Source organism: Epinephelus lanceolatus, chromosome 8 (assembly GCF_041903045.1).
Source record: "Epinephelus lanceolatus isolate andai-2023 chromosome 8, ASM4190304v1, whole genome shotgun sequence".
Taxonomy (NCBI): Eukaryota; Metazoa; Chordata; class Actinopteri; order Perciformes; family Serranidae; genus Epinephelus; species Epinephelus lanceolatus.
This window is the reverse complement of record NC_135741.1, coordinates 18,471,970-18,491,697: the sequence shown is the minus strand read 5'-3', so window position 1 is coordinate 18,491,697 and position 19,728 is coordinate 18,471,970. Positions and strand designations below refer to the sequence as shown.

The 19,728-nt window shown below is 41.0% G+C and overlaps 1 protein-coding gene across 3 annotated transcripts; it reads right to left on the bottom strand.

Annotated features, from left to right (window-relative positions):
* Positions 1-501: 501 nt before the first annotated feature.
* Positions 502-19,170, bottom strand: LOC117258720 (dystroglycan 1-like). 3 transcript variants are annotated; one of them, XM_078169952.1, is made up of 3 exons: positions 19,127-19,170; positions 5,784-6,350; positions 502-4,415 (listed from the first exon to the last, which is right to left on the bottom strand). In XM_078169952.1, the coding sequence occupies exons 2-3, from the start codon at positions 6,204-6,206 to the stop codon at positions 2,106-2,108; spliced, it is 2,733 nt and encodes a 910-aa protein (XP_078026078.1). In that variant the 5' UTR covers positions 6,207-6,350; positions 19,127-19,170; the 3' UTR covers positions 502-2,105. The 3 variants fall into 3 exon arrangements, with proteins under 3 accessions (XP_078026078.1, XP_033485715.2, XP_033485714.2); XM_033629824.2 differs by lacking the exon at positions 19,127-19,170 and adding an exon at positions 12,322-12,730; XM_033629823.2 differs by lacking the exon at positions 19,127-19,170 and adding an exon at positions 12,449-12,730.
* Positions 19,171-19,728: the final 558 nt, after the last annotated feature.

Below are 19,728 nucleotides of genomic sequence, written 5' to 3'. Positions count from 1 at the left end.
AGACAGTACTTGAATAATGTATAAGTGGAAGACAAAAGAAGTCAGAAAGGTATGACAGTTTCCCTGTCTTGTTGGTGTTTACAATTAGCATAAAATATATTTCAAAATTGATGGCATGTTTATTTAGATAGCAAATGTTCTCCAAAATTATATATTCCATTCATATCACCACATCATACACATGAGCAGGTGGCAGTGTTTTTACCATCATGTTCATATAGCCGCCATAATAATAATTACACTGTCACTGCAGCCACCAGCAGTATAAAACACTGAGTAATATCAGTGTTTTATAATGGCTGTTTGTTCCCCTTTAATGCTTCTGACCATGTCAATACAATATGTATTGTATTGTATCAACACATTGAATTTACTGTACACTGTAATCTAATTGATTTGGTAAATTGTGTTAATCTGCCCATTAATAAACCTTATAAACATATTGAAAACATGTTTAATCCAGTTCCATTTTCTAAAATAAAAAAGGGACTATACACCATATTTGAGGCTTTACAAATAGTATTACATTTTATTAATATATTTTCATAAAACAAGTTTAAGACTGTATCAAAAACTCAGTAAAAACATTAGATTTTTAACCATTTTTTCTTATGGTGATATCAGATATGAAATGTACATAATTCACATATTGTTGTGGTTTCTTTGTTCCCCATCATATTGAGATAATGCATTAATTTTTTGTGATGGGCAGGTAAACGTTCTTTTGTACCCTCACAAACTATAAAGTCTTCTTTTTTTTCTTCATGATTGTGATCATAAATCTAGACATACAATTAAAAAATAAAATTATTTCCCACTCTGGCCCTCCCTTTCCCCGACTAGGTTTACTGATAAAACACTAACATTATGGAGTTGTTTAATTTCACAGGCACACATATGTACATCCCCTTGTCCCCATGCCTCATCTGAACTGACAACAGGCAGTGCACTGAACAGGAGAGTGCAACACCTAGAGGCAGAGCAGTGATAATACAGTACTCTAAGCCCACCCACCCCTCATACCAACAAAACCAACTCAATATAAGACAGTGGATCCACCTCATTGACTAAGTCGCCAATTCTCACCATGCTGTGAACCACAGCATTCCATTGGACCCTTCATTATTGTTGTAGCAACCCCGCAAGGTTTGCCTTGTGACCACAGACATCACCTTGGCAACAGCAAAACCAGTCATCTCACAGGCAGGTTCAGTGGCACACACATTAACAAAAGAAAAAAAAAAGTAATTATTTGTTTTGTAACTTAATTAGGCTACATCTACAACAGGCGTGATCAGTGTAATGTCCTTTGTGATCAAGTACCAGAGGAATCTTAGTCATGTGGTGAGCTCAAGGATACAAAAAGAAAATCTTTTCTCCTTATTGGACTACCACTTACTGCGTTCAATTCTGCGCAAGACACATAGTGCAAGGTTTAACAAGAATTTGCATAAGTGCAAGGTTTGCATGTTATTGTCAAGAGGGAGCAAAGCATAGGAGAGAACGGGGAGAGATCAAAGTCTAAGAAACAAACAGATTTCTGTGTAAATAAAGTGTTTCATGCTTTCAGTTTGGCTTTTTGTATTTCATTCCCCTCTAGAAATAACAGGTGCAAAATCTTAGTAAACCTAGCTGAAGGACAGATAAGAGTGATATAGAACTCATAAAGATTAACATTGTGAGGGAGAGCCTCAAGTCTGTTGTCATGGTGACATCTGCTCAAAGGCCCTGTGGGCTTCAGTCTTTCCTGCTTCTTTATTATTTTCTATACAATAGAAATAGTACATCATTGAAGATAAAATTGACTCTTCTTGGCAAAAACAGACAAAAAAAAGAATATGCAAGAAGTCAAAAGCAGATCTGAAGGACAACAAAAAAAGAGTGCTGAAATAACAAACTGTTCCCCATCCATTTGCCCTGTGCCAGTAGTTGAATTGTACGATACAGTGTCTTATCCATGATGGTCAAATATGTGGGTATGGTTGCCTGCTCCTCTACAAAGTCAAAGCCATTTCATTGAACACATGTAAAATTACTCCTGTAGTAGTTTTCAACAAGCATCCCTACTTTGCACCTGCTTTCCAAACTGAAAGCTCTAGTGTGCGTTAGGGAGGCACGTAGGGAGGTGGTGACCTGTATGAGGTCATGTTCTTGGGGCGAGAGCCTTTGCCCTCTATGGGGACAGTAAATGGTGGAGGGGGCTGGTAAGGAGGTGCATTAGGATCATCATCTTGATAAACAGAATACTCCTCCAGCAGATCCTGGTTAAGCAGGGTACTGTGTGGGCCAGCCATGTTAGGATACTCCGGAGGGGGAAGTGGGGGCTTCTCCTCCTGAAGGATAAGAGGGATGCTGGAGGACGGGGGCGACTTGGAATCATCTAACTCATCTGCAAATATTATGGGGACTCCTTTCTTGATGAAAGTGGCCTGCTCCTCTATGGTCATCTTCCCTTTGCGCTTCTTGCGGTAGCAGACCATTGCAATGATCCCGGCTATGAGCAGCAGGGCAGCTACCACTACAGCGGGAATGACAGTGTGTAGGTAAACATCGTCAGTACTCCTACGACCTGTCCCAGGTGAAGGTGTAGCTGTAGGAAGAACAGGCATTGGCACCTCTCCTGGTGGGATGAATATGTAGCTCTGACATTTATTGGTGCCACGAATGGAAATGTTAATGGGTTTGAATTCAGGCTCCATGGCTTTGATGAAAGCTACTTTCGGAGTCCCTTGGGGTTCAGAAATCCTGTTGCTGAGAACTGTGATCTGGTCCTTTGGACAAGGACTCTGCTGGAGACTGTTGTTGGTCCATTCCACCACAATGGAGCCTCTAGTGATGTTTCTCAGGGTAACTGTGCTACTATTGCGATCACCGAGGGCATAAGCTAACTTTTTGGTCAGAAGAATCTTCTTATGGATATCATTGCTTACAGTTTTGGGGTCACCATGAAAACGAGCAGCAAACACCACTGATGGTTTGTCATTAGAAGACCAACGGTTGACTTGCACCTCAAATGCATCCATGATGCTCTTCCCACCCTTATCTGTGGCAAGCATAAAGTACTCGTGTTTCCCCTCATGCTGCTCCTCTGGAAGGCCATACAAAAGCTGGATAGTGCTGTTGAACTGGATCCAAGATGTTTCACTCACTGCCTCTTTGGGAGTCTTCTTCAAAGTCAAACGCAACTTATCAGTAGTACCATCCTCCTTGTCAAAGAAAGTATCAGGTGGAATCTTAACCTCAAAGTATGTGCCAACCCATGCATTCACCTGATCAATGGCGTTACGGATTTCTGGGTTTTGATTTGAGTCTGGAGCCAAAGAGAGAGGAGTGGTGCGTTTGGGTGGTTTAGGTGTGGTGGACTTGGGCTCCCGGGGAGGTGGAGTGGTGGTTTTGACTTTCCTGGGTTTCTTTGTGGCAGAGGGTTTGGGTCTTTTGGTGGTGCTTGGTGGTGTTGGCGAAGCAGTGGCTTCCACAATTGTAGGCCTGGTCATGGTAGGCTGAATAGGGATGGTGCTTGTAGTTCCTAGTACTCTTGTGGGTTGGGGAGGTCCAAACACAGGTGTGTGAGCTATCTGATCTCTGACCCTCATTGTGGGCTTCACCGGAAGAGGCAAAGGGCCTCGAACAGGGGGAGCAGAGTTGTCTGTTGCTGGGGCAATAGAGGGCGAAGTTGGGGTGGGAATGACACGTACAGGAGGCTCAGGGTGAGTTGTTGGAGGAAGCAGGGAGGGGACTGGAGTGGGAGTATTGTACAACTGCCGTTTGACCCGTTTCACGCCATGGGGCTTTTTGTTGACAATGTGCCAACCAACCACTGGGTATCCCAACCTGGCAGACATGGTCCCATCCTTTGCTGAGGATTGAACGCTGTTAATGTCAGGGATACTGCCCTGATCAAGGGCACATCCAAGTTTCCATGAAAGTAGGGCCCCATTTTCCACCACCTTCTTGGCATTTCCTGGTCCAGCCATGAAAGCAGACATGTCAAATAAGCGGTTATTGACAACAGGGACCACCCTCATGTGCTCCAGGGGCACATGAGAGAATTTTCTCATGATGCCCAATAAGTTAACCCTCTGTTCAGCAACCATCTTTGTCAAGTCAGCATCCAGGATGACCGTGAGGACAGTGACGAGCTCCTCGGAGCCACAGGTGAAGGGCTGGACGCCGCTGATATCAGACTGTAGAGTGAGCAGAGCTGGCTCAGTGTCCGCCCGTTCTTCTGGGTACACTTCAATAGAGAAGACCGTACTGGGGAACACTTGGCTTCCAGTCTTCTCAATTATCTCCTCTCCAGACACCAAGATATGATACACACCTTTATCCTGCTCAAGGGCCAAGCCTCTCAGAATGCAGCTCTCTTTGTCCCAATATAGCCAGGAGGGTAAAGTCTCCTTTCCCATTTCAGTGAGCTACAGGAGGAAAAGGAAAAACACTATTACTTTTTGTATTACAGGGATACTTCTGAGATGTCTGACAATGAAAAAGCCATTACTTATTTCATTAAGTGATAATTCACTTCAAAAATAATTATGAATGGCCATTAAAAAGTTACCAGGACACAAGTGATGTCCTAAATTTACCCACCAAGTTTGGCAAGGAATTTTAAAACAAGAAGAAGCAGAAAGTATTGGCAATACTGAAGTTGTTACTAGGATATGTTGCTAAAACTGTGAATCAATTACTGTATCGTACACATCACCCTGTATTTAATTGTGCTTGTTTCTGACCAAGTTGCTGGTGTAACAGGAACTAGAAAAATGAAAAAGAGGAGCTGAATGCAAAACCTTTAAATATCTAGCGTAAAAGCAGAAATGCTTTCACTATCTCCCCGGCTCCCACCCCTCTACAAATTCCATTCAGCTTATCAAATCCCACCAAATATGAACAGGAAGCAGTGTGAGCTTCTATTCATAACAACTGTGTGAGTCATCACTCTTCATTTTGAGTTATTACTGTATGACAGGATATCATTCTGCATCACCACTTGGGCCAATAATAATCTCATCTCATTCATAAGTCAGACTGGAACAAATTGCACCAAAGTCAGCTTTAATCAGTAGTGATACAGTGATCAAAAGTGAAGGGATAAATACTATACGTTATGTATCAGAGAAAAAAAACTGCAGTCCCCGTGAGGGACATTAAAGATAAAAAGATATTTAATTTTTTCACATGTCCTCTTTAATACTTATTTTGTTTTTTTTCCACTATACTCAAGCCCATTTTTATCTTTATTATACACTTACAGAGTGTAGCTGCAGCCAAAATACAGTATTTTTCCAATATAATTTAAATTCAGTCCTGAAAAATGTTTTAAACCTTGAACTGTAGCAAGGTGAAGTTCAGATTTTTATTCAGCATTAACGTCAAGATAAGGGAAGAATACATTTTATATATATGTTTTTATGACAGTCTATTGTGAACCCTCAAGCTAGCAGTACACAAGTAATACTGGGGTTGGGTCTAATAAAAAGGCACCTCCCAAATAAAAAGGAAAAAAAAAGACCTTCAGTTCATCAGCATCACAACAAAGTCCTTCTTTATTCCCCAATTTGTTATTCCAAGTCTCTTTTTTCAATACTCAATGACTGATTAACTCCTGTCTCATCAGATGATGTTAAATAATTTACATGCAATTATTTGTAAATACCAACACATTAACATTACATTATGAGGCACTCGACGTTACATGCCAAATATTTTCCCACATAAAATCAACGCTCGATTTATCTCAGCATTAAATTTTCCCTGTTATGTTCCATCTTCAGTGTACTTACATGGACATTACAGGTTGCATTGGCAGGTCCCGGTGGAACCTTCAACTGGAACACCTGGCCCACGATTGCAGAGGAGTCAGGGATGCCAGTGTGCACTCCCCCACTCTTTGCAGAGGAATCTGGGATAGCTGAAGGCGGCCCCTCACCGACTGAAGATGCTGCAGCCTGGAGCTCGGAGAGCACGGAGGACTGCATAGAAGCCTCTAGTTCCACAGATATCATCTCCACCAGTGTCTCTTGCTGTTCTGGCACAGTGCCCTGGGCCATGGTCACCAGAAGCCCTATTACCAGAGGGATAGTCCTGCACGAAAGAAGCCTGCTCCTCCCAGCATCCCCACAGCTCATGTCTTTCCGTTTATAGTGCATAGCAATAGGCCTTTGGGCTGCCCAACAGATGTCTATGAACAACTTAAGAGGCCACATGCACTGACGTCAGTCTGATGATATGCTTGTGGGTCAGGTTCCCTAGTTATTGGCTATGCTCACAGATGCAGTGGTTTCTCTTTGTTGTCCTCTGTGACCCATGAAGAGCTCTTTGGCACCCTGTTAGACAGCCATGTCAGCCAGCTGTGTGAGAAAACAAAGAAAGAAATAAACATGAGTGTGACATAGTGACAAAAGTAACTACTATAAAAAATATCAGTGCAAACATAGTAGTATTACTGCTTACACAAAGTTTCTGATGATACTAGGGCTGGACAATATGGAAAACATCAAATACCACAATATTTTTGTATTATTTATCAGCAATATTAGGCTTGAATATTGGTGCTTTCACAAGATCTTTACACAATGAGATTTTTGATAAACAATCATCAGTAATGTGAATATAATGACTAAGTGGGTAAAGGCAGTCTGGTAACTTCAAAAATTACATCACCTTACTATAATGCAGCCTTTAAAACAAGGAAAAGACAACACTTAAGACTTTACAAAACCCAAAATCTAAGATGACGTCAAGTCTTATATCACAATATCAATATAATAGGTATATTTCCCAGCCCTAGCTGATACTATCTCATACTAAGTGATCTCAACACATCTTCCCACCCAAATACTGCCAACACATTTTGCACAAACTGTATATCATGCATTGAACACGCTAGTTTAAAAATGGTACATGGTGCTATAGTAGAGTATGAAGAAGCAGCACCATTGTTCTATTACTTTAAAAAGACCTAGTGCAACATACTTTTAGCTGTGTCCGAAATTACTCCCTTTACTATCTAGTGGACCACATTTAGCAGGCTTGTGCCCATTGGCAATCAACTATTGACAATTGAAGAAGCAATCACGGATTGTTTTTCCCCCCTGCCAATACTGAGAAACTAAATTGTCTCTAAAACATGATTCACTTACAAAGTCTACACATGGCTGTCATTACTGACAGGTGACTTAAAGCAATTTTTAATCATGTAATTCATTTGTTACGTTGTCTTAACACATGTAAAGCAAAACTAGTTTCTGCTGTTTGTAATTAGAGAGACACAGACAGTTTCAGTTGAACCTCTGTGTCTACTCTTATATAAGGACTAGTGAATGTGTGAAGGAAGGAGTGATTTTGGACACAGCATTTGTCTTCCCACTACAATTTATAATTGCAGCAATATTTGGAATTAATAAATCACCACACAAGGACTGGCTGAAAAACACTGCTCCCAAATGCAGGCAATTAGTTATGTGTGCCAACAGCAAAAACAATATATTTCCATTTTCTATTTAGATTCTACACATGTAGTTTTAAAGCAATAAACATTATTAGCAAAAGAACACATTGATCTCCTGCTGATCCTCACTTCTGTCATGGCATTTTCAGTAATAGCGATTCTCATGAGATGCACGAGTGTCAAAGGTTGTTTGTCTTGGTTGTAAGTTTTAATTAGGTGCCCTGGGGGTTGGAATTAGAGTATCCATTGTGCTGACCCAGCCAACCTCAATCCTGTAGCACTCAGAAACGGGCAGAGGAGGGTCATCCAATTGCCTGGAATCCTAATGCCTGACTGGCACAAGGCTGTGACGTCAATTTAGACAAAATATTGCCTGTTCTAAACTGCTCCAAACCTTGACGCCTTCTTACAGAGGGTCTTGGCAAATGCGTGTCATTCACTGCCCAACATTCTGATCAACAACCTGCGTCATGAAATCAGTCAGTCTATACAAAAAAAAAAACATCTTTCTAAGAATGTTTTATGCTGTTTGAACCCACCCCCATACTATTTGGATGATTCATACAAGAAACAGCCAGTAAATGAGGGTTGCAATGGGATGGGGATCTCCTGGGAACCAATACAAAAGCTTCAATCACAAAATGTACATGTATTTACCCTAATACAGGCAGGAGCAGGCGCTCAACCACAGTGTTTTGGGATAAGCTATAAAATGTAATGAACAAAATGAGAAGTAGTCATTATTAAAATCATCCATGCACGCAAATGCATGGCCTGCCAGTAAAATGTAAACCTCTGAATGCTGTGGCAAATAAAGCTAAGCTTCACAAGATTAGTTTGCTTCTCTCACTCATCCACCTGCTTTCTCTCTTTCTCTCACTCTCGCTACTCAGGCAATCGAACATATACATTTTTTTTAAAACCTGAAAAACATTAAAATAACATTATCACTGCTGCTCTGACATATGACATTCCAGCATCTGGTCTGTATCTGTTCTTATGGGAAATGACATCAAGTCTCTTAAGAGAAAAAAAACAAGGGTGAAATCCTTCACATTTTCATTCATTTTAGTTCCCAGTCTCTGAAGCAGTTTTTTTAACCTTTAAAACCCATTTAATAAGGCTTGTTTGCAATTCATGTACTCTAAAAGGCAGCTTATTAAACAGCTGAGTGACTGTACTTTCCCTGCTGAATGGGGCAGAAATATTTTCAATAGAAAACATTGTTGCAGGTGGGTGTGATCCGAAACTCTGTGGGAATTGGTGGTAATGGCTGGAAATCCTGCAGATTCTGTGCACACCTCTAATTTCATCTTATATCATGTTGTAAAGGACAAGAATAAAGCGGATAAAGTTTAAAGGCTTACAAGACATTGGCATCAAACCTCGTGAGGGGCAATTGTGTCTTTTAAGGCTTATAACAAGACAGCCTTCTGTAGTTGTGTGTTGACTTCATAATTTAAAAGATGCTGAGATACACTGAATGTTTGGCCACTTTAGTCGTATTTCAACAAAGATAACCTACCTTTGAAAAAGCCAATAAAAAACAACAGACTACAATACTATGAATCGTGTGGTTCAAATTATCTCTGACAAATCAATATTCAGCCTTTTGTTAACCTGCCAAATTCATACCACTAACAGCTACTTCTGCAACTTTAGTTTCTGTAGATTCAAGTAAAGTCTCCCTCCTTCACTCCCTTTTACAACAACTGCCCACCTTATTCTGATCTGACCATACAATTGTACGGAGCCAGTATCTAGATAGTGGTGTACAGCTCAGCCAAAGCTATTGAGACAGGCCAACGCACTGCTTTTGCATTAGAAAGCGTATGATTCATCACTGGACAAAAACCTACATACTAAGGTGGCTACAGTCAGTTATTTGTTTGCTGGGAAAATCAATTGTGTCAGTAGATCATCCAACATCAGCGGCAAACAAAAACATGTAGGCTAATACATGCAAGACAAAACAACTCAAACCATATTGTGTAATCTATGTATTTGGCTTCCAGTGTAAATGAGGATGATTAATATCTAATGGGGGTATATGGTGTGATGTTCCTGGCACAGTAGTGGACTATTATGACTAGACTGCCAGCTGGGAAAACAAGAACATACAATCAATTCGCATCCACAGGGCTCCCTGTACTCTGCATGTAGTTTGCTGGATGGATGGATCAAAGAAATAGCATTTCATACACCAAGATATATCAACAAGAAAAGTCACCCTGTACATGAAAAAGTAGTAACACACTGGTTATCTGTTTTGCTAATGTGACATTGTGCCACCTACTCACAACTAGGCAGGGAGTTCTGAGTCATGTCTCACCTAACCCATTAACCAAGTTGAGACATGCACCTTATCTGGCATCTTTATCTACTGAGTCAGTTCAGTGGGATTTATTCCCCATCACCCACTCACCCTGCACAACCCTCTTCTGACTGAAGATCCTAGACAAAAAAGGAAAACAAATACCAAGAAGCTGAATCTACAATATGCCAGCTGAGTGTAAAGGCAACACATATTCATCTATCAATTTGCGTGTATATGTAAAACGCAAACATTAACATGAAAATAGGTTTTTACCCATAGGCTTAATTTAATTCAGAATGAGCACACCTCACCTCAGGCTGCACCCCTCCACAAACACACACACAAAGACGCATGTGGAGAAGGGGGGGGGAAGCGACATCTGAGCATCAAAGTAAGCACTCCACAACGTGGCCTAGATTTTATCACGTTCTCATTTCACAGTGTGCGAGTAATTTAGAATCCAATCCAAACAACATCTCATTAAGAAATATGAAACATTTTAACATGTTGATTTGCAGTGTTCCAACACGCCGTTCAAACAAACAACAAAACAATATCAAAATAAAACGTGCATAATGTAGCATGTAATGACGGCGTGTCATTTGAGGGAAAGGCCGACAATCAAAACATGGCTTAACAAGATGAGGCCATGTTGCCTGTTGTTGAGAGGACTGACCTTAACATCATAAAAAAATGTTTTGTACTCTATCACCATCACTCTAAGAGGGGAGCACACACAAAGCTAATTTGTTGAAAAACACAACCTGCTTTAATCACATTGCACATTACTAATAGAGAGGATAATTGTGACTCATTGTTATCATCATGACAATTTCCAGCAGCAGTGGGGCTAAGCTATAGGGCACTAAAATATTTAAGACAAGTAGCTTCAAAAGCCCAAGCACGAAAACAAAGGTTATATAAAAGTGTTGTTTACAAGATTTATTTAGGTGTTGAGTGCCTCATTTTCCACTGATCACCTATTAAAACCTCACTGTTTCTCTGACAAGCCCTTTTTATGTATGATAAACAGTGCAATGACACAGGCATGAGTGTGGGGGATTTCTGCCCATTTCACAACGTCGCCTGCACTACTGAGGGGGGGGGGCGAAACCCTTTACAACCACGGTATCCGTGCTGTCTGCAGTTCAACAGTAGTTAAAACTTTAAAACCATCAAAAATAATTAGGGCTCCGATGCACAGTGGCACTCAGGGCCAATTGAATTGACGTACCACATCCAGCAGCCTCTAGATAGTGCATGAGCTGAATAACAAACATATCCACAAGACAAGCTTGCTTTGCAATTGGATGTTTCCCTTGTGTTGCCCTCTACACTGTTCAACCAAGTAATGAAATATGTGGAGAGAAAACACAAACTCGGCTTTGGCTGAGTGAAAGTCTAACCTGGCTTGATGACCTGGGAGCAAGTTGTTTAACGCTACAGGAAAACTACTGTATGCTGTCAAAACCCAGAGTTGGAGGACAACAAATCTGTTTGTTTGGTGTGTTTCTGTGAATTCAGGGGTATCTAAAGCATTAAGGAGTAAAGTTTTAGGAGAAAACAACAAATCACTGCTGTGTAAAGCCTCCAAACAAGTGACACTTGTATCTAAGTATTAGCTGTTATGATGTAACGTTACCAGTTGATTTTAATTCATGTAAACTGATTTCCAGCTGCTGATGATTGTGACATTACTAGCCACACCATTTCTAAATATTAAGTTACATGGCAACATAAGGTTAAAGCAATGCTACTGGAGGTACACGTTGGGAAATACACGCTAACTAACAGTTAATCATAAGTTAGGTTAAACCAGCCCTTCTCAGTTTAACATCAGCAACGGTAAACGTTAGATAGCCTGTGGTTGATTACAACAAATGATGTTTTAATCGTGTCATTGAACAAAACACCGACATCTTTATCACTAACTATCAAACCTTTTACGGTTGACATTTGTGTCCCAGTAGCCAGTTACTGTCTCCCAGCTAACGTTAGCTAACTAACTGAAACGTTAGCTACCGGGCCCGTTTCAGTTGCCCCCGTTTCTACTGGAGTATGTAGACGAGGCCTTTGTAAATGATAACGCCACCTACGACGTTCAACCTTGATAAATCATTTAACAGCCCACACTGAGTTAACGCTACATTTGTGAGGCTACAAAGCCCCAAAACTGGTTAGAAAACGACAAACTGCAAATCCAGTAACTAGTGCTATCCTGCATCTGTCCGTCGCTAGCGCAGAGATGCACCTGTTTTATTCTAGGCGGAACAAGCAGCGAGCTGCTGCTGCTGCCGGGGCATCCGCCACACAAACGCCTAGCTCGCTGAAAATATTGCAGCTAACGTTAGCGCATTCAGCTCGCGCTACTGCTGCTGTTACCAACAAAAGCCCTCCATAAGGCTGTGTTAACGTGAGCCAAGCTCCATCACTTCCAACCGTCGAACAGCAAAGTCGAACAGACCGAGCGGACTGAGCGGTGGTAGCCACCGAGCGGGGCTAACTAACAAGCTAACGTCAAGAGAGTATGCGGATGACAAAAATAGCTGGTTACCTGTCCTGTCAGCGGACGGGAGCCAGCGCTTATTCTGTAAACGAGCCGAGCTAGCGAAGATGACGAGGGTGGCATTTCTAACGAAGCCGCTGCTCAAACAGCGACTGAACCCAAAATTCAAACTGACCTTGTTAGCGAGCTAACGTTAGCTAACTCGCGCCGTAATGTCTCCTCTTCTACCCGGAGAGCGCCGCGGAGACTTCCAAAATGCCATTAAACATGCGCTTTCCCCTCAGCGCCGCGGACACATATCTAGCATTTAGGGAAGTGGAGTATCTGGGCACAGCCGAGGGAACAGAGATCTCCCTGGTTTAGTTAGTCTGCAGATAGTTCACTGCTCTGTATTGTAATTATGTCGGTGGCAACCCCTCCCTTGCTGCCTCCCTCTGTCCTCCTCGCAGACAGGTCTACAGGTTGAGGCCAATCGTGTATACCAGCATGACTCCGCCTCCCTTTTATTTGGAGACATGCAGGTGAAAAGATAAACTGTTGAGGACACTTGCATTGAGTGTTTAGATGCACTGTGCCCAATCGCCTCACAATTACATACACAACTTAATATCCCAGCCTTGAGTGAGACAATCAGTGAGTGTTTAACTTTCAGTGGGAACTCGTGAGGTGAAAGGTGGCGACTGGAGTACCTTCTGTCCCTTTGTCCTGCTGGTAAACAGAGAATACCTTTTGTCTAGCAGTGTGGTTGAGAAAAAAACTCATTTGCATTTATGCTTCTTGTACAGTTTCCAGCACTTTAAGAGCTTCTTAATATTTCTGAAAACATGCAACACTATTTAGTAACACAGGGCCATAGCCATGGAGTCAACATTGAGGGGGACCAAGCCTGCCCACAATTTAAAAACTCATTTCCTACTTTATTGTACTGATTATCAAAATGAAGTACAGCTATTCAGTATACTGGGCGGCACAGTGGTGCAGTGGTTAGCATTGTCGCCTGGTTCGAACCCAGGGGTGGGGGAGCCCTTCTGTGCATAGTTTTCATGTTCTCCCCATGTCACTGTGGGTTTTCTCTGGGTCCAGCTCCCTCCCACAGTCCAAAGACATGCAGATGAATTGGTGACTCTAAAACTGCCCGTAGGTGTGAATGTGTGAATGGTTGTCTCTATGTGTCAGCCCTGCGATAGTCTGGTGACCTGTCCAGGGTGTACCCTGCCTCTCACCCAATGTCAGCTGGGATAGGCTCCAGCCCCCCCTGCGACCCCCAACTAAGGAAAATGAAAGAATTAATAAGTACACTATACGAATATGCAATACATGAAAGCTACTACTGTCTCCATAAATTACACATGCAGCACAACATAAATGATTGACACTTTACACAATCTTCACGTGCTATATGACAAATACAATGCAATAAAAACATTAAGTTAATTGAATATGCCGTGAGCCAAGTTCTGCTGGGGTACAGCAACACCACTTGGACAAACCACACACAGAACAGCAGCACACCTTAATAGTGGTAATGGCAATATTAGCAACATTAGCACTAAAATGTTTATTTATAATTGCAATTACATTTGCTAATTATGTTGGACAGTGGTGTGTGGTTGGTTATTTGTTTTATTTAATACATTTTTATGCATATTTTTTATCAAATTAATGTTATTGTAGCTGTTGTCATCACTGTTTGCCCTGCATCTCCCTCTGGTTCTGTCTTTCTCAGTCTCAATTTCTCTCTCTGTCTCGTCCTCTCATTATGTATCATTTTGTCATCTGGATTACTGCAAATTTATTATGTTGATATGTTCTGTACGACATCTACTGCACATCTGTCCATCCTGGAAGAGGGATCCCTCCTCAGTTGCTCTTCCTGAGGCTTCTACCATTTTTTTCCCCTGTTAAAGGGAGTTTTTCCTTATCCGCTGTGAGGGTCCAAGGACAGAAGGATGTCGTATGCTGTAAAGCCCTGTGAGGCAAATTGTGATTTGAGATATTGGGCTTTATAAATAAAATTGAATTGAATATGTGGGGATGTGTAACAGTATGTGAAATCATTCATTCATTCATTTTCCATAGCCGCTTATCCTGTTCAGGGTCGTGGGGGGACTGGAGCCTATCCCTGCTGACATTGGGCGAGAGGCGAGGTACATCCTGGACAGGTCGCCAGACTATCACAGGGCTGACACACAGAGACAGACAACCATTCACACTCACAATCACACCTTACAGCATATTTAGAGTCAGCAGTTAACCTATAACCTGCATGTCTTTGGACTGTGGGAGGAAGCCAGAGCACCTGCAGAAAACCCACGCTGACTCGGCGGGAACGTGCAAACTCTGCACAGAGGGGCTCCCCCTACCCCAGGTTTGAACCAGAAGGCTCTTGCTGTGAGGCGACAATGCTAACCACTGCACCTCCGTGCTGCCCACACCTTGAAATCATTAGCATCATTACTTTTCAGGTTGTAGAAAATGTTGTATGAAACTCCAGAGAATTTCTATGCCATTTTGGCCTTGAGGACGTTTCCTGGGTGTCTTTGTTTGTGGCTTCTTTCATATTAAGATGACATGAGAAACAGCTAGACAATAGCATAGTTTAATATCATTGCCTCCTTCTCCTCCTCCCATTGCTTTGCATAGCAACTATCAGCTAATGAACACGACAGCCCTTCATGTTGTATTTTGACACTACAGTGTTACATGAAAAGTACATTTATTCATTCATTTGTAATTTGCTGCATGTAGTACAAAAGTTTTACTCAGACATAATTAAGACTTACCACATTTGACAATTTACAGCTGGTACATGTTTCTATCTCAAAGCACACTTTAATAAAATCCATTGTATCTGATTTAAAAGTCTTTTTTTTAGTGAGCCCTTCATCACAAGTATATCGGAAATGACTTTACAGAGAATGAGCCTACTTTGATCTAAAAAAAATCGGCAAAGAATAAAATGATGCAGGACAGAATGCAACAAAGGGAATTAAACAAAGAACAAGACACACAAGAGAAATTTTGAAAGACATAAACGGCCCAAAGTTATCGTAAAATCTAACCTCAGAGCCTGTCTGGCGATAAAAACTTAGACAGTGAAGACTGTTCTGTTTTTCTGAAAATGTGCCTCTGTGATGATTAAGAACACAAAACACAAAAGGTACGTCCACCTACATTAATGTCCCGCAGTAACTAAAGTTAAATCAACCCCTGAAGAGATCTCTCTGATACTCTGTCTGTGCTTCATAGTGTTTTACATGGAGTTTATTGTAACAGACTTCGATTGCAAAATGTAGAAGTTGTGATTGAAAAGGTTAACTCCTGCTCGTGTTTTGTAGTCAAAGTCAAAGTCACACAGTTCAGTTGAGATGAGGACTGTTCACAGTCTAAAGGTTACATTTGTTCAAAGAACTGTGCTGAAATAATTAACAGCAATGTGACTTAGTTCTGTTTTTGAAGGTTAAAAATGATTTCAGTGTTATATCTTATCTTCAAAACATTTCTTCATCTCTTCTTTTTCACGGTATTCATGTTGCTTTATCAATACAAAAAAAGTCCTCTATTGATTTTTGTATCAATACTCATAATGTCATGGATGAAAAAATGACACTTCAGAGGACGCAAACATCAGCTGGATGATGAATATTGTGGGATTTTATTGACAAGGTGTGCAGGGTATCTTAGCGCAGAGGGCTTATCATACAGCCACGTTGCACACAGTTTGCAGTAATGTGCATTTGCATCAGTGCATGCAGGCTGCTGAGTGAAGGCAACTGGGATATTAGTCACAAGATGCAAGCATGTGGTTGTTGAAGCGTTCAAGGGTTCAAACGGTCAAGGGTGAAGTGTTGTCAGGTGAAATGTTTATAGTTAAGGTATACTTAGCTAATGTCCTGTCTGTGCTTGTGAAGAAGTACACCTTTATTTTACAGAGCAGCATTTCTGCTTTTTCTTAAGTAAAATAAACAGTTACAAGTAAAAGACATACTATCAAGATTTAAGTAAAAGTATAGCCAGCTTTATCATTATCTATAATGATATGCATTATTATACGTATTTTATGATTGGAATGTCATTACTGGTGCTTTAACATGTAAGCAGCATTTTAATGTTGAGGTGGAGCACATTTTCACCTGCTTTATATACTGTTGAATAGTTTAAAGTGACAGTTCAACCCAAAACTAAAAATCATGCTTTTCCTCTTACTTGTAGTGATGTATTTTTTTTAATTCAGCCGTAGAAATGTCTGCCTTCTCACTAATATAATGGAAGTAGATGGCACTCAGCTTGTGGTGCTCAAAGTGTCAAAAAATACAGTTGAAAAACTCAACAGCAATGTCTCTTGTCAGAAATCATGACTCACTTTCTCAAGATAATCCACAGACCATGCTGTGAGAAGTTTCATGTAGGAGCTATTTTCTGTCTACCAAACTACACCTGCCAGTCGTATCACAGTTTAGAGGTAAGCGTGCATCTACTGCTAGCTCACCTAGCTAGCTGATGTTACAGCTCAGCTGAGGAGGACGCCATTAATGTTCACATCTCATGCTGTCATGAGCACCAGCCTCTCGTCCACTCGTGGCGAGTGTAGTTCCTTAGAAAGAAAATAATTGCTGCATGAAACTGCTCACAACAAGGTCTATAGATTATCTTAAGTAATCAGGTCGCGATTTCTGAATTTTTTTGGCGCTTTGAGCACCACAAGCCCAGTGCCATCTACGTCCATTATATTCAAGAGAAGGCAGACATCTCTATGGCCAATATCTCCAACACTCTGCAACTCACACCAAAACAAAATTGATAAATAGCACTCTATGCAAGAGGAAATATATGTACTTTTGATTTGGGGTGAACTGTCCCTTTAATTTATAGCACAGCATCATATTTAATAAACTGATCATGTATTTTGTTTGTAAAATCTAACTATTAACCCCAGCTATCATATAAATGTAGTGGAGTAATAAGGTACAATATTCCCTCTGAAATGTAGTGGACTTAAAGTATACTGTAAAGCAGCATACAGCTGAAACATCCAAGTAAAGTAAAAGTACCTTAAAACTGCCCTTAAGTACTTGAGTAAATGTGCTTAGTTACTTTTCACCACTGTCGTTACCTCAGTTAATGTTGCAGCAATCTTGGAAACAATATGATACATATTATGGAGCTTTTACTGTATTATATGCTACAGTTACAGCTAGCATTGGTGGGTGAGTTTGTGGAGCAGCCATTCGATCGACGCCCTGCTCTCCAACATTATGCACTGCAAAAGATTCCTTGAGATGACTTTTCTTCACCTTGACTTCCTATTTTCCCCTCTTAAGGCGAAACAGTCTCACACAAAGATGACATTTCTTTGTTAAGATCTCTTTGAGCTTATATGAATGACTGGTTACATTAGCCTGCATTATTATGGTTTTAAATAGGGCATGAGCTCTATTGGGAACAATACTTGAAAGAGGAAGGAAAAGTTTAAAGAAAGAGGAACGTCTCCCAGACTGACAGCCAGTGTTTAAAAAGAGGAAAGCAGCACAGTTAAAAAAAGAAAAGAACTTAAAAATGAAACAACAATCACAGATGTCATTATACTGCCAAATGTGTCTGTGGAAATGGGCATTCTTATCATTCGCTTTGCCAACAAATGATTAGATGTCTTTTACTCCACAGAAAATATTTTCCGTGAAATATGTACTGCCATTTATGTGATGCCATCATCATACATTATCATAAACTGTGCAAATATTTTGGAGCTAAAATTGACTCAATGTTCACGGCAACAAAGAAAGAGCCCTCATATACTAATAAAACCCTTGGCAAGCATGATTAGGATTTTAAGATAGAGAAACGGAGCCTGTCTGTAATAGTTCGCAGGCCTGTCAATCATCCGAATCCCTCTGACTCTTTGTTCACCCCAGCAAGGCGACAGCATGAACAAAGAGCAAGCATGTTGTATCTGCATGTAGACTTTAGGGGACATATTGAAAACTGAGCATCTAAATCAATGTTGTATTGAAAGTGAATGTGCGCAAGTGATGAAATTAGTTCCCAAAGACATGTTGAGAATTTATTATCACATAGATGTTCTGTTTTTTAATCACACATAACACATTCAGAGTAATTAGACCCTCTTTTATAATCATGTTACACCTCTTAATAGTCTCTAAATCTAATGAATACACCATCAGCACAGACTTAATATGTAAATTGCATCAATGTCAGCGGAGAAGAATACATGCATTTCCTGGCAGTTGCTCTTCTCTCGTCCTATTGTTTACACTTGAGGCATATTATGGATGAGGGATTTCCATTGCAAACGCATCAGCCAGCTCTCATTTGGCCAAAACACACATACACAAAAACACCTGCAGGCCTACTAGACCATGATAGCCCCACCGCAGAGGGCCTTTCATGTGATTGCACATATCAATCTGACTCTTGATGTGTGAGCACAGAGCGAGAAAGAGAGCGGATTACGAATCAGCTGACTCCCCACATTTTCTTCCAAGTGACTTATTAGAAGGGTTATTCTGAGCGGACTGTTGGACCGCAGAGGGGGGGGTTGGCTGAGTAGTGAGACCCTCAATAGAGCCAATCTCCCCTTTCTCACAATGCTAGATTACTTTAGACAACCCTTCTCAGTTTCACTCAATAACAAACGGAAAGCCCCTTTCTGCTTTTTATATGTTGTGCTCACGGATCTCTCTTTCTCACCCACAACTCTTGTCGCAATCATAATTCAGAATATAATGGGGCTTTGTTTTTTTTGGTTTTCACAGGGCTGCTGTAATTTGCAGGGCCATTTCGTCACCATCAGCATGAAACACTTTAAAGAATGTTTACGGAACTCATCATTTACCTGTTCGACGTTTTGTTTTTGGTCTTCAGTGGGTGTCTGCTGACTCCCTCACTTGTTATGTCGAGCTGATAATAGAACAGGAAGAAGGAGGATTTCCTTTCAGCACAGTGACTAGACCAGAGTACTGTTCCTGTTTGTGCCTGTCCTCAGTCATCTGTTCTCGCTGCTCACCACAAATAAGGTCTTTCCAAGAGGTACCATCATCACTGGAGCATGTTTATCCTGAAATAGATTGTTAGCAAGCCACTGCTCTGTGAAAACATCCTGTTTAGTGTCATGAAAAACTAATTATTTACCAAATATTAGGTCTTACTGAAAAGCAGATTGGGACTTTTAGTTTCATCTTGTCATATTTACATGTTTCTCAGTGTAAATTAATCCCATCCAAGTCTTGCTGAGGCAAGTTAGCCGATAATTCGCAAATTACACTGCATAATTAATCCAGCAGCAGAGAACCTGGAGGCAATTACAGGGGATTGGACATTAGCAGTTCTGTACATTGGACCCATGGCAGATCAGGCCACTCCATTACAGGATAAACGAAGCTCTTGAGGAGACCTCATGCTAAATGCTAGTCTGAGGAAAAGCCCCTAATGGCCTCT